The sequence below is a fragment of the Natator depressus genome, chromosome 27 (assembly GCF_965152275.1).
Source record: "Natator depressus isolate rNatDep1 chromosome 27, rNatDep2.hap1, whole genome shotgun sequence".
Lineage (NCBI taxonomy): Eukaryota > Metazoa > Chordata > Testudines > Cheloniidae > Natator > Natator depressus.
Window position 1 is genome coordinate 9,831,911 of NC_134260.1, and position 15,683 is coordinate 9,847,593.

The 15,683-nt window shown below is 40.5% G+C and overlaps 1 protein-coding gene across 1 annotated transcript; it reads left to right on the forward strand.

Moving 5' to 3' along the window:
• Nucleotides 1-941: 941 nt before the first annotated feature.
• ZNF652 (zinc finger protein 652) lies at nt 942-15,473 on the forward strand. The gene is made up of 5 exons (XM_074940948.1): nt 942-2,092; nt 9,726-9,873; nt 10,160-10,275; nt 11,309-11,453; nt 11,915-15,473. The coding sequence occupies exons 1-5, from the start codon at nt 1,184-1,186 to the stop codon at nt 12,418-12,420; spliced, it is 1,824 nt and encodes a 607-aa protein (XP_074797049.1). The 5' UTR covers nt 942-1,183; the 3' UTR covers nt 12,421-15,473.
• The last annotated feature ends 210 nt before the right edge of the window (nt 15,474-15,683 follow it).

The window sequence follows — 15,683 nt, forward strand, 5'->3', positions numbered from 1 at the left end:
GTTTTTCTTGTTCTGCTGTAACTTTTTTTGCAGCACAGTGAAATTGTGTCCTTGGTGCTACTGGGAACTACAGTGAGTTTGTTGACTTACTTAAAAGTGACCTGTGAAAAGGAGAGAGGGTCTGTGCCTCTTTTTTGCTTCTTTATGATATATAGAGAAGATTTGAAAAGATTATCTGCCCTCCTCCCCATCAAAAATACTTCGTATTTATCTTTGATATATCAGGAATATTAAGTCTGCTATTCTCAGGTTTACAGGAAACTTTGTTTGGGAATAGTCTCAGATGAGTATTGCAAGACTTCTCAGCCCTTAATTGTGTGCTGAATCTTTAACAAAACTATATTGGAATGAAAATCACTTCTTTCTCAAGTAATGAGGTTTAATAACCAGAGATATGCCATACTATCAGTTCTCCATCTTTCCATAGATCATCAGAAAACAGGGTAGAGCAGACTTCAATTTGTAATGTAAAAGATTTAAAAAAAACAAAATTTGGGAGGGGGGAGGGATTTTTAGGAAGGATATCATTCAGGATGCTTTTAGACATAAGTTTAATTAAAAAAAAAAAAAAAAAAAAAAAAAAGATGGTGGGCACCCTTTTTTTTCTTTGCACCTGGCCTTTATCCCACATTATCCACTATAAGCTGTGGACCTAGTAGTATGGTCCATTTTCATATTTTACAGTTTGATAATCTCTTATCTCTCCCGGAGGGTCTGTTGAGATCTGCACCATTGCCAGTAATCAGTGGAAATAAGATTTTTTTGTTTGGCAATTTGAAGAATAGACCACTAAGCATAATGAATAATTAACGATTGGTATGGTCGATCTTGCTGGGCTCTGCCTAAATTGTACACCTGGAAAGAAAACAAGGAGCTTGGGGGATACATTTCTTCAATTATTTTTAAGAAACTGACTTAATTTTCTCTGTTCTTCTTTGTAGATAAGATGTTTGGAGATTGGTTGGTCGCTTTCTTCAGAAGAATATTTACTACAGCTCTGCTCTTGCCATAATACCAGAATTCTGTGATCCACACTTCAGTGCTAAACACCAGGAGAGAGTCGTATTTTAGTCATTCTGTCTTGATGGAACAGGCATCATCTTGAAAGCCCATCATATTTCACAGCAGCTTATTTGATTTTTCTGGGATCAAAGGTGCTCAATGAATCAGGGCCCCCCCCCCAATGAGTCAAACAGCCAATTCTGACCAACAGCTGGTTGAAAACAGTGCTGTGCACGTAGCAGGGATGGCGCAAGAGGAAAGCCGTCGTGGTCAAGTGCCACCCACATTTTATCATGCTTCCAGTCAGGAACTTGATCTGTCCACCAAAGTGTACAAAAGAGAGTCAGGAAGCCCTTACTCTGTGTTGGTGGACAGCAAAATGAGTAAACCACATCTCCATGAAAGAGAGGAGCAGCCATATTTCAGGGAGAACAGATCAGTGGGAGAGGTCCGGGCTGTGAAAGAAGATAGAGAGAACTCGGACAACTCTGAGGAGGAAGAAGAGGAGGAAGATGAAGTGACTTACAAAAGGGAGCAGATTATAGTGGAGGTAAACCTTAACAACCAAACATTAAATGTATCAAAAGGGGAAAAGGGTGTCCCCTCCCAGTCCAAAGAGACTGCTGTTCTTAAGACCAGCAGTGAGGAAGAGGAGGGTGACAGTGGGGAAGAGGCCACTGAAGACAGTAATGATGATGAGGAAAATGAGAGGCAGAAGAAAAAAGAGAAAAGAGTGGAAAAAGTTAGTGTTACCCAAAGGAGAACAAGGAGAGCTGCATCTGCTGCAGCAGCCACAACTTCTCCTTCACCCAGAACTACAAGGGGCCGTAGAAAGAGTGTGGAGCCCCCCAAGCGTAAGAAGAAAGCTGCAAAGGAGCCCAAGGCACCTGTGCAGAAATCAAAGTGTGAAGAAAAGGAGACTTTGACCTGTGAAAAGTGCCCCAGGGTGTTTAACACACGCTGGTACCTGGAGAAGCACATGAACGTCACTCACAGGCGTATGCAGATCTGCGACAAGTGTGGGAAGAAATTTGTTCTAGAAAGTGAGCTGTCCCTTCACCAGCAAACAGACTGTGAAAAAAACATTCAGGTAGGTTAGTTCACCTGCTTGCCAGATTTCCACACCTTTCTGTTGTGCCCTGGATACAGCTAGTGGACACCAGAGAGGGAATTTTTTTTATGGAGACAAGGTCCTGACCGAGATCTGCCTCTACCTGTCAGCACTTCTTGGTGTCTGCCAAAGGAAATAACTTGTAGGGACCAGAGGGTGCCCCGTGTGCTGTTTTAGCAGAGTTCTTGCTAGGATTAATCTACACTGTGGGAAGATGCCAGACTACTTTTTAACAAATGCCAGATACAAGAATAATGGGTTGAAAACTTGTCTGCAGTGCACCACTTTGTGCAAAATAGGACCTGATTTTTCAGAGGTGCTGACCCACCTGCAGCTTCCAGTAGCTTCAGTCAAAGTTTTGAATGTTTGGCACCCTTGAAAATCAGGGACATAATGTGTAAAGGTAAGAATTTGAGGGGAGAACAAAATGGTGACAAGTGTCAGGGAATCAGCAATGTGTAGAATGTTGGCTGACACAAGTGACCTAGAAAAATTGTAACACCTTCAAGATGTGAAAAGTGTTAATTTGTCATCTTTGCTTTCTGGATCACATTAAGATGATTCAAATTCTCTTGACATATTATTTACAATGGTGTTTGTGTACATGTACATAGGTATGTGGAAATCCTTCTAATAATGCAAAAGGTGAACCTGATCATAAACCTGCCCATTTCTGCAGTGCTGCAAAATCTGAATAAATAATAGATTAGCCTTTGAATTTGCTGTTAGTAGGGAGATTTTTGTTGGACTGCATCTCACCAGAAGGTTTGTCACTTTTAGTTATATACACAACAGTGGAAATCTTTGCCATGAAAGAATCATTTAAATAATTTAAATTATGGAATACAATTTCTGAGCTTTTTGACTTATCTGTGACTTGTTTTCTGCTCTTAGGCATATATGTTATCTCATAACCATGGTCATTGTTGTTTTATCTGATGATTTAGTCTTGCTTTGTTAAAGAAAACTTAACACAGTGCTGCATCCTAGTGGTGAAATAGGCCCACTGCCCCAGGGTAAAGCCCCGTGAATTCCATTTTAATGTAGTTGAAATGTTAAAAGGCAGAAGGGCAGTAAATTATTCCCATCCAATGAGTATCACCAAAAGAGGGCACTTTTTAAAAAGAATACGTACATTTGACTGAAACGTGACATAAAAACGGCCATACTGGGTCAGACCAAAGGTCCATCTAGCCCTGTATCCTGTCTTCCGACAGTCAAGCAGAAGGCCCCATTTCAGCCCAGAACATTAAAACCTTTGGTTTCAGAGTAGCAGCCATGTAAGTCTGTATCCGCAAAAAGAAAAGGAGTACTTGTGGCACCTTAGAGACTAACAAATTTATTTGAGCATAAGCTTTCGTGAGCTTCAATGAAGTGAGCTGTAGCTCACGAAAGCTTATGCTCAAATAAATTTGTTAGTCTCTAAGGTGCCACAAGTACTCCTTTTCTTTTTGTCTTCCGACAGTGGCCAATGCCAGGTGCCCCATAGGGAATGAATTATCAAGTGATTCATTCCCTGTCGCTCATTCCCAGCTTCTGGCAAACAGAAGCTAGGGACATCATCCCTGCCCATCCTGGCTAATAGCCATTGATGGACCTATCCTCCATGAATTTATCTAGTTCTTTTTTGAACCCTGTTCAAGCCTTGGTCTTCACAACATCCTCTGGCAAAGAGTTCCACAGGTTGACTGTGCATTGTGTGAAGAAATACTTCCTTTTGTTTGTTTTAAACCTGCTGCCTGTTATTGTCATTTAGAGACCCCCTAGTTCTTGTATTATGAGAAGGAGTAAATAACACTTCCTTATTTACTTTCTCCACATCAGTCATGATATTATAGATCTCTGTCATATCCCCACTTAGAAGTCTCTTTTCCAAGCTAAAAAGTCCCAGTCTTATTAATCTCTCCTCATACGGAAGCCATTCCATACCCCTAATCATTTTTGTTGCCCGTTTCTGAACAAGTTACTGGACTGCTCCAGTATTCTGAAAATAATCCTAGCTGTGAAGCTTGGATTCTTACCTAAAATGGATCTTAACTTTTTGGTACAGCAGCCAATAATTTTTGACCTTACTTAGAATTTGCTTATGAAGTCTCTGGACAGCTTTCCCTTTTATTTTAAATTGCATTTCTGGACCTGTACTGATATGCAGTTTACAGTGTTAGTAAACAACAATAGAAAACACTGAATATATATAGGAAAAAAGTAACAATTTTTAAATAAATGCAGACTTTCCAATTTTGTAGAAGTACATTTCAAGTGACATTTCTGACTGAACTGTTTTACCTTATGTTCCAGCTCATAAGAGGGAGATGAAAGGAAGGATAAATTATTATTTATTATTATTACCTAGCTCTTATTGAGCACTTCAGTAGATCTCAAGCACTTTACAAAAAAGATCAGCATCGTTATTTCCATTTTACAAATGAGGAAACTGAGGCAGAGAGAGGTGAAGTGACTTGCCCAAGGTCACTTAGCGGCCCAGTGTCAAAGCCAGAAGGAAAACCCAGGTTTCCTGGAACCCAATCCAGTGTTCTGTCCATTAGGCCAGACTGGGCTTTAAAAATTGAGGTTACAATGGGTTAGGCTTTGGACCACACAAATTCCAGAATGGTTTTCACTGCCAAGTTGAGACCATATCTATGCTTAGGAGTACCCCTGACTCAGCCATTGGTGGCTGGCATGTGGTGTAGCTACACTGGTGCTGACTCTTAAATATAGGCAAGGCAAGCCTGGATTTTCCCCTATACAAACATGGGTAAACCTCAGTTGGTGCAAACCCACCTGTATCTCCTTGTCTACAAATAAGGGTCAGGATTGATGCAGCTACACTGATTGGTGGCCATTCCTGGCCTAGTGAGAACTATCTCTAAGAGCAGACAAGGCTTGAGAATGGATACAAAGTAGAATCTGGAGCTAGAATTGCAGTAAAACAGTTGGGCACGATCTGTTAATGACAAGCCAATGTATATAACCAAATATCCAGGAGACAGCCATGTAATGAAGTGGCCTAGTATAAAGCCATTTTATACCTGGGCATTTTGGTGTTTAAAAATAATAATCCAGCAGTGCTACAACGAATTCAGTTACATTTGGTGTTAACATCAGTTGAAGACCTAGTGTACACAAGACAGCAGCAGCTTCTGGTATTTTTACCACTGTCAAATAAACCTGCTTCTCAAGAAGTTTAACTGACATGGTAATAAAAGCTTTGTAACCCACTGGAGCCTTGTTTACACTAAGGCTTTTACTGATGCTAACACCAGGTGCAGTTGAACCAGTGACAGCACCAGTAGGATTTTTTTTCCTAAAATTCCTCAAGGTAGACAATAGTCTAGGAGAAGTTAGACCTATTGGTTTACCTGTAATAGATCAGAAAGAAAAAAGCCAATAAATATTTGTATAAAATTAATTTGAGGTATCTGTAGCATCAATTAGTGCATAGTAGACTATGGATGCACTATAAATGCCCCTTATGTCATCTAAGTAGAAATGTAAACATCATTGCCGTTGAGTGTGAGTGTGTGTGTGTGTATGTAAAAATTAAACATTCTGCTGCATCCTCATAGAATCATAGAATATCAGGGTTGGAAGGGCCCTCAGGAGGTCATCTAGTCCAACCCCCTGCTCAAAGCAGGACCAATCCCCAATTAAATCATCCCAGCCAGGGCTTTGTCAAGCCTGACCTTAAAAACTTCTTAGGAAGGAGATTCTACCACCTCCCTAGGTAATACATTCCAGTGTTTCACCACCCTCTTGGTGAAAAAGTTTTTCCTAATATCCAACCAAAACCTCCCCCACTGCAACTTGAGACCATTACTCCTTGTCCTGTCCTCTTCTACCACTGAGAATAGTCTAGAACCATCCTCTCTGGAACCACCTCTCAGGTAGTTGAAAGTAGCTGTCAAATCCCCCCTCATTCTTCTCTTCTGCAGACTAAATAATCCCAGTTCCCTCAGGCTCTCCTCATAAGTCATGTGTTCCAGACCCCTAATCATTTTTGTTGCCCTTCGCTGGACTCTCTCCAATTTATCCACATCCTTCTTGTAGTGTGGGGCCCAAAACTGGACACAGTACTCCAGATGAGGCCTCACCAATGTCGAATAGAGGGGAACGATCACGTCCCTCGATCTGCTGGCTATGCCCCTACTTATACATCCCAAAATGCCATTGGCCTTCTTGGCAACAAGGGCACACTGCTGACTCATATCCAGCTTCTCGTCCACTGTCACCCCTAGGTCCTTTTCCGCAGAACTGCTGGCTAGCCATTCGATCCCTAGTCTGTAGCGGTGCATTGGGTTCTTCCGTCCTAAGTGCAGGACCCTGCACTTATCCTTATTGAACCTCATCAGATTTCTTTTGGCCCAATCCTCCAATTTGTCTAGGTCCCTCTGTATCCTATCCCTGCCCTCCAGCATATCTACCACTCCTAGTTTAGTATCATCCGCAAATTTGCTGATTTAGTATCATCCGCAAATTTGCTCATGCCTATCAATGAATTGAAAAAATCCTTGCACTTCTTAAATGAAACGTTTCTAAAGCTTGTAGTGTAGCAGAGACCACTTAAGTATAAATTTACAGGATGGTATAGTCATTCAGGTGACTCAGCTCACAGCAAATAATCTTTTAGAACTGTCAATGGGATTTTATAAGTAGTTAACGTATGGTATATAAGGGACTTCTGGGAACATTGAACAGAAGTATTTGTCAGGACACTTACCACACTTGAAAGGCATCACTGGTACAATAAGTTAGTCTTTTGACCATTGTTAGTATGCAGTATATTGAGTAAAAATGGACTAGAAGCTTAAGTCACACATTCAAAAGTGATTGAGGCACTTAGGAGTTGACTTTCAATGAGATTTAGGCTCCTAAGTGACTGAGTCACTTATGAAATGAGAATTAAGCTCCTAAGTCTTTAAGTGCTTATGAAAATTTTATCCAAGACCTATTTCAAATTCAGCAAAATTTTATCTTTGCCTTTATATAATATATTCATCATAATATAATATGTAAACTGTAGGACCCAGGGGCTAGTAGGTGCTAGAATCTAAGTGTTCATTTAAAAGTCTCGCCCTTATTGGTTACACAGATAACTTTTTAAATGTGAGTCAAACATAAGGCCTTGTTTATGCTGATTTTTAGCCACTGGTATAGCTACTGTAGTGCCAAATTCCTAACAGATATGACTTATGTTGGTGCAAGACATTTTGCACTACTGTACCCAGGATAAGTCAGCCCACCTATAAGACCTGCTTTATTCCAGTGCAGAATATCTGTGTTGGGAGTTTGCGATGGTTTAGCTGTATTGGTGTAGCTACACTAATGCAAAAATCTCTCATGTAGGCAATACCTTAGGCACTTCTGCCTCTGCCCAAAAGGGAGAGGGAAAGAGGAGAATATATTCCCTCTCCCGTATCAAAAGCCTCAGAACCCAAAAACTGTCTCCCAAAACTTCATGGGTGCCTGACTATCTTCTTCAGATTCTCCCTGTAAACATCTATTATGCAATTATACCTTGTCAGTACTAAAACTTGCAGCATGTTAAAAATGAAAATTTGGGAGTAGCTTTTTAAAAAATTAATTTGATTGGGAAGGCAGTGAAGAGGTGGGGGGAGAGTTGCGTAATATAGTTCTAATATGCCAAGACAGACATGGAGCCTTGTCTAGAACAAATCCCATGTGGCTTGATTACATAAGTGCCAGTTGGACTGATGATAATGGCTGTTCAGTCATGTGTAAACCTAAATATAGCTCTATATGATGGGTTGTAGCCATTCCAAAAGAGCCTTTGTATTCTGTTGGATAAGTACCTTTTCAAAATTAGTGCCTTTACAAAGGTTTTTATTGTTGTGTTAGGCTGTATCCAGACATTAAATTGGTGTATCCCGATTACTTGCTGTTGATCGCTCATGGAAATGCTAGATTTCCATATCCCAATGGCTGAACTTTGTGTTAAATCAAATGATCACTTTTTAGCACTGCTTTACTCTCCAGGGTTTTTCCACCATCGACTGCAGTTTGTTCCTGACATCTCCAAGTAGGTCCTTTGAAAGGAGAAGGCTCTTCCTGGTGGCAGTGTGGTATGCAAACTCCCAGGCCAGCAAAGGTTGGGTGCACTGTGAAGGCAGTATGACTTGCCCATGGGGGGGGAGGAACACCTCATGTTGACAGGAGTGGCACTGACTGTCTCCTTAGAAAACTGCGTCCAGCTCACTTTGAGCATGAGCAGGATGACATGAGCAGCATGAATGACAGCCAGGAAAGATTAAAATTTCTAGAGAACTCCTTCCCTTTCCCTTCAAAGATAAAAAATGTTTGGTATCTTCATATATTGCTCCATTTACAACTGTTCTGAAATGTATAAAATTGTACAAAGATTTTTAAACATGTTCATCATTAATGTTCTTTTGAAAATGGGGGTGTACATGAGAGGCTTGTCCTTGATCCTGTCTGGAGATTTCATGGTAATGGTGGGGTTGGGGTTTGGGGTTGAATTGAGAGGTCATGTACTGCATATTTCCCAATATAAAATGGTCTTGAAGGCAAGGCAAACAAGGTTCTTGGGTTAGAAGTAGTTTGTCTACGTGAGTTAGTGTATTAGGCTTTCACCTCTGTAGAACTGGGTTTAAATTCTTGCTTAGTATACTTGTATAGTGCTTTCCTTCTTGAAAGTGAAATAAAGAATTTAACTGTTCCTCAACACCCCTGCAGGTTATATCCTCATTTTGCAGAGGGAGAAAGTAAGACACAAAGAAGTTAAGTGATTTGTCCAAGATCACACAGTGTCATTGTACAGGCCAGGGTTAGAACTCATGACTATTTGGCATCCAGCTGTCTGGATTAGGTAATTAGTGAAAATGACTTCAGTGTGACTTTACGCCTTACTTATCCACCTCATAAAACCACCACACAGTTGACCGTCCCTGCTCAATTAAGGATCAAGATTAGAATAGCAGTGTCCAGAAGTGCACCAGGTCAGTATTAAGGTGGTTGCATAGTGCCTTCTGACCTTACAATTTTCAGGGCCCTAAAGTTCCAGAAACAGGGAAATCTGGCCATGTATTGCTGTCTCCTTTGGGCTTGTTGCTGGAGTTTGAGCTCTGGCATTAAGATGTTTCTTCCTATGTAGTCCTGCTGCCAAGAAAAGTAGAGAGCCATGCCAAGAGTTATGCAAAGCCTCCAAGTTTTCTTGCTTTCTGGCGCTGAACAAGGACCCTGATATGGACATTCTAAACCTCTCCTTCCAATACTAGAATCTGACTGGACAGTCCAACCTAACATGAGCTGACACTATAGATCCCACTGGGTTTTGGAAACAGGATACTGTAATATAGTAGCTGCACTGCTCTTGAGACGTCAGCAGATGGCACCAAACTGCAAGTGTGTTAACCTCTGTTCCCTCATTCCACTCTTCCTTGTTCTGTACTCCTTGTAAGTGTATCTAAATTTTCCAAATTCTTAAAAACAGTGAATATGGGCTGAAGTACATGTTGGGATTCTTACTACCTTCCTTGTTTTGGGGACATTCTTCCTTGATCAAGTTGATATGTGACTTGTGGCTTTGAAACTCTTTGTGAATTAAGCTTCCTTGTTTGTCCCATTCATTCAGTGTGTTTCCTGTAAGAAATCATTCAAGAAGCTCTGGTCTCTCCATGAACACATCAAGATTGTTCATGGATATGCAGAGAAAAAGTTCTCCTGTGAGATCTGCGAAAAGAAGTTCTACACAATGGCCCATGTGCGGAAGCACATGGTTGGTGAGTTCTTGCTGCTTATATTTGCTGAGCCTGATAGCTTGTTGTCTTCCTGGTCTTAACTGTTTTTAATATATAACCTACAATGCAAGTAACCTAACTTCCTTAGCTTAATCTGTTAGAGGGAAACTAAAAATGTATGTCCGTAGTACTGGGAACACCAGATAGTATTCATCTCTATAGTACCAGTCTTTCTCCTCAGGAGTCCAGAATGAGAGATTTTGAGTGAAGTAATGTGTTTGTTGCATTTTTAGTAACCTTTTTTCATAATGTAATATATATGTTGCAGCACATACAAAGGATATGCCATTTACATGTGAAACCTGTGGAAAATCATTCAAACGCAGTATGTCGCTCAAAGTGCATTCCCTACAGCATTCTGGAGAGAAACCTTTCAGATGTGAGGTGAGGCAGCCACTTTAATGATGTGTTGACAGGGTATGAGGCATATGCATCTAGTAGCTACAAATGTGAAAATGTCTTATCTATGTAATGAGGTGCAGTTGTATTAAGGCTTTGGGAAAAAATGTACTCTCTGGGGAGAGCAGAGCATAAGTGCAGATGGGAGTAAAGCAAAACTGTCAAGAAATCTGGGTTGGTTCAGTGCTGCAGTGGAAGTAGCCAATTACGGTGTGTCATTTTTTCCTTTACTGGGAATACTATGGGGGCAGAAAAGGGGTATTGATTCAGGGGGTGAGAGGGTAAAGCGGGTAAGAAGCTCTCCCTTTCTTTCCAAAACCAGGAATGAAGGAGGGTAGGAAGAAATCTTTAGACCAATTATCCAGATCTCTCTTCCTAGCACCTTCAGGAAAAATGGAGGAAAACAAAGCTTGCCATCACTTTCATCAGTGTTGGGGAGGATGAAGAAACAAAACATCCCTTTCTGTCCTAGCTTTGGAGGGGTGGGTGTAGTTCTAAACTTACCAGGCATCTACATGCCAAACTACAATAGGATGCAACAGAATCCAGAGAAAGTGCTGTTGGAAGAGTCCATTGTTTTCCCTCTTCAGCAGTGCAAGGAATACACTGAGCTTTCTAATGAGACAAACTGTTAGTAAAATGGAGAGTCATTTTTCATATTACTTGTGGCCATTAGGTATCCGATGAGCAGTTTCAAAGCCCTGATTTTTCATAAATCTCTTTAAGGCTGTACCTCCTGGGTACACAAGATAATGCTCCTAATAATGGACCCCTCCCCCCCCCCCAAAAAAAAAAAACAAAACTGTGGGTATCAGTAGTGTGTGTGTTTCATATATGCATTTTTAACTAGATGCCCTACTGTTGTAAAATCATCTCTGCACTGTATGTTTTCTTGGTGCATGTACTGCTTTGGGGTGGTCTTCTGGATTTCTATATATGCAACAGTAGAACACCCTTCTGCAACTTCATTGCTTGCTTACCTGAGATGCCTGAAAGTCAAGGTCTGTGTCTGTTGCAGAACTGTGATGAAAGGTTTCAGTACAAGTACCAGCTGCGTTCCCACATGAGCATCCACATTGGGCACAAACAGTTCATGTGCCAGTGGTGTGGCAAAGACTTCAACATGAAACAGTACTTCGATGAGCACATGAAAACACACACTGGTAAGAACATATCTAAGAAAAGTGCACACGCCTCCAGGGCATAAACATGCCAAGTCTTCCATGTGTATCGGTCCCACCAAACTTATGCCTAAAGCCAGATTCAACCCAGATCCATCCAGTAACTTAGTGACACCTGACCTCCTCTCCCACTGCACTGTGTACTGTATTTCAACTGCAAAAATGAGTGGTTGTGCATGTTTCTCTTCATGTTACTGTGGTTTGAAGAAGCCCGTTACCTAGCCTTTTTAGAGGTCTCCTCATGCACCATACTATGAAGCTGGGAGAGGAGCTTACAAAGATTGAGGGCTTTTTTGGGAAAGCAGTGTCGGCTGTGATTTTATTTTGGCCGTAAGTAGGGAAGAGTGCAGTCTGTGGAATATACAACTCATTGACCACTTATAGCTGAAGTAAATTGTTAGCAGAAGCTTTCAGCCTAACTGGCTGCTGTGTTTGTCTTATAGGAGAGAAGCCTTTTATCTGTGAAATCTGTGGCAAAAGCTTCACCAGCCGCCCAAACATGAAGAGACACCGCAGAACTCACACAGGGGAGAAGCCTTACCCATGTGATGTGTGTGGCCAGCGATTTCGCTTCTCCAACATGCTCAAGGCGCACAAGGAGAAGTGCTTCCGAGTCACAAGCCCCGTTAATGTGCCACCTGCTGTTCAGATCCCACTTACCACAACTTCTCCTGCTTCCGCAGTCCTTTCTGTAGCAAACACACCCACCTCCCCAACTCCACCCATTAACCTGAACCCAGTGAACACGCTCCCGCCACGTCCCATCCCGCATCCATATTCACACCTTCATCTCCACCCTCATCCACACCATCTCCCAGTCCCCCCAGTCCCTCATTTACCCCCACCTCCAGCCCTTTTTAAGAGTGAGCCTTTAAATCATAGAGGCCAGAGTGAGGACAACTTTCTGCGACACCTGGCAGAAAAAAACATTTCAGCACAACACCACTAACACCTTTGCCTCCTGCCAGCTGTTTTTCCTGTTTTATGCACATGGAAATGTGCCCTCCTGGAAATTGCAGAGGGAGAGCTCGTGAAGATCTTTCAATCTCTCCTGGTACTCCCATGAATCAGTTAACGAACAAGAAAATTCTATTGGATCAGCAGTGATCATTTGAACCAGGGGAACCAAAGGGACTGAAACCCAATTTGCTTGCGTTCTACTGATGACTTTTATAAATTTCAAATACTGAGATTTGTGGAATTTTATAATTTCATATCAGCTGATGAGGTATGCTTGCTTTTATATCCTGGACTTCTCCTCAAAGAGGGGATGGGCCTGGTTTCCTTTGTACTAATCGGAAAGGCTGTGAGATTAATACAGAGCATTAATTGTATCACTGTGTATCGTAATGAATTCTTTTCAGCTTTTGGTGCCGGCTACAGAGCGAGCCAGCCACGTATCACAGTATATCAAGCATTATAGAGAAAGACAAAAAAATTTGTTTGTGTAGCTCTCCTAACGCACTCTTTATTTTACTACAGAAATTATTTTAGAGTTTTTTGTATAGACCTATTTAGTAGTCTGTTTCTAAAATGAAATGTATTTCAATAAGCGGTGTAATTTTTTCAGTGTAGCTGGACCTATGTTGTATAATAGATAAAAAATTTTATAATCATCAAAACGTGATTCTAAAAAGATGCAAATAGCTTCTATAGTTAAAGTTATTCTTACATCCATACAACTCAAAAGGTGCTTCAGAGAAGAGAGGGACCCAACAGGTCTCTGGCAAGGCTGCCTCAGAAGTGGTGTTGATTTCAGAACTTTTATGTAATTTATTTAGTAGTTTTTAAACCTTACCTTTCCCCTTCCACAGTGTCTCTTAGGCTTATTGAACAAAGACGTTGAGTTACCATACTCCTGCTCTACAAGTTTCACTTAGTTCAGTTAGATGGAAGTGTGGAATGGGTTAGAAAGGGACACACCCGTTGGGTGAAGAGACTCAACAGCTCATGAGTTACGAAGTCACAGGTGAGTGAGAGATCTGACTTAGGAGAGGGAAATAAACAATCTCAAGTCAGCCAAGCATATCTTCTTTGATATAGGAAGGCCTGGTTTTAATGTTTGTTTATGGTATGATTTTAATTTTGGGATCATATCAAATGCTGCTCATTCAGATTGCTATTTTTAAATTCCTGGATTTAGGAGAGGGGAATTAAGTTAGATTCACAAATGTGGTGTTTGGTTGATTGTAAGAATGAGAAGAGGAGAAATTTGAATGGGAAAATGGTGTTTAAGTAGACACATTGCTGAGAAAATGCAGTATGTATCCACAGTATGGAGCTCTGTCCCATAAACGTGACACATTCAGACAATATGGGATGATGCTGAGGGGTTCATAGTCCCCTTTTTTGGGCAAATCGGAGTTTGACAGTTGTAGGTTAGAAACCTTTGAATTTAGACAAGTCACTGTTTCATAATCTTGTGAGGCACTGAGTGAGTGGCAAATGACAAGTTTGGTGCAGAGGTGGTGGGCTTGGAAGGCCAAATGTATCTGTTTTAATCAGTGAGTGGTGGTTTTTCAGGTTTGTATTTTTGTTTAAATGACATTGAATATAGCAGCATTATGCAATCTAGGTAATTGTTGCCACCTTCAATGAAGACACAGAGCCCCAAGGCCATTGTACTGTAAGTTTCAAAAATGTTTCCTACTATTTTGTGCTGCTTTGTAAAATGAATCCCACCCAAACTCCATCTCCAAAGACCCCAATAGACAGACTGCCATTTTAGTTAATGGACTGGGCTTTTGTGGCTGATCGATACCTTCAAAGTAGCAGAAATGGTGGGAATTCTTCCTAGCATTATTTCTTCAAGTTTAATGCTGTTCACTATTTTTTTGAAACACCACATTTTCCGTCTTTTGGGAATTAGCTCCTTAGTTGATATTTTACAAACTTTCTGCCATCTAATCGTTAATGCTTTCTTTTTTCATAGGAAATTTTAGGAACAGGAATTAGGCCCTTTTGGGCCAACATACTCATTTTTGACTGAACTGAACGTACCCCCCATTTCTGAAAAATAAAAGAATGCGGGTTTTTTAAATGTTTCTCTACAATATTTATATACACCCTTTATCTTCTAGGTGATAAAGCCACTCATGATTATGACTGTTGTATTTACTGTGGCATGTCCGCCCAGGAAAGTTCTATGCATTCCATGTCACATTTACACCCTACGTTTCTGTTGTGCCACGATTTTGTGGTCAGGCCTGTTATTAAATGGTTTTTAACTGCTAAAACAAAATCTTGGTAAATGAATTGTAATCCGGTTTTTAAAAATGATTTTCTTCTCAATAAATTTACAGTATTAGGCTGCTATTCAAAATTCGAGAATCTGAGACCGTTTTTCTCTTCTATGGTACACAGTAATTGTACATCTTGGATTTCAGCTGATTTTGCCGCTGAGATATAGGAACTTCTACCATTCTGCAGAAGAAAGTGAAATTGGGCTAGGAAAAATTAAATTAATAGTCACATGTTTAATAGAATGTCATGGTACAAAATGATGTGGAGACAAATTCTCTGTAAGCATCTGGGGACAAACTTAAAATGGAATCTGACATGCTTGTCTAAAAGTGCTGCAATATTGTACCATAAAACTACAAACTGCAGTAACAGAGGGTAGGTGAAAATTCAAAGGAGAGATTTGCCATGGCTACTGGCATATTCTTAACATGGCATATGCCCTAAATTATATTAACATGGGCTTCATTTACAGGGTTCACGCAATACTGGAAAATATGACAAGAATTTGTCTAACACTTTACCATTGTTGTGAAGGGGAAAAAATATGTATGAGTTTTGTGTTAGCTTTATTGTGTGTGTATTTTATTGGCCTAAAGAGTCTTTTAGGTTATATTAAGTGTTTTGTTTGTTACTCAGTTTTCTGGTGACAGCAAGGTATTAAAATTCAACAAAATTCCAGTCTAGAGAAAATTCCAGCCCAGATGCTAGTCCAGGAGTGAAAAGGATTTCAATACTTTTTGAGTTAAAAAACTATATAACAAACATGGAAATGTGGATTTACAAGATGCTTTCTCTTTATTTGTAGAGCTCTGACTCCTTTCCAAATTTGGAAGCTTTTAACCAGTGTAGGCTTGTTGATTTGCCTGTTTAAAACTTATTTTTACCTACTTTGTCTTTAAAATAAGTGTGGCAGTGCTTAGTCTCTCCAAGGAGCAGACCCTCAAGTGGCGTGTATCCCATAGCTCTGTT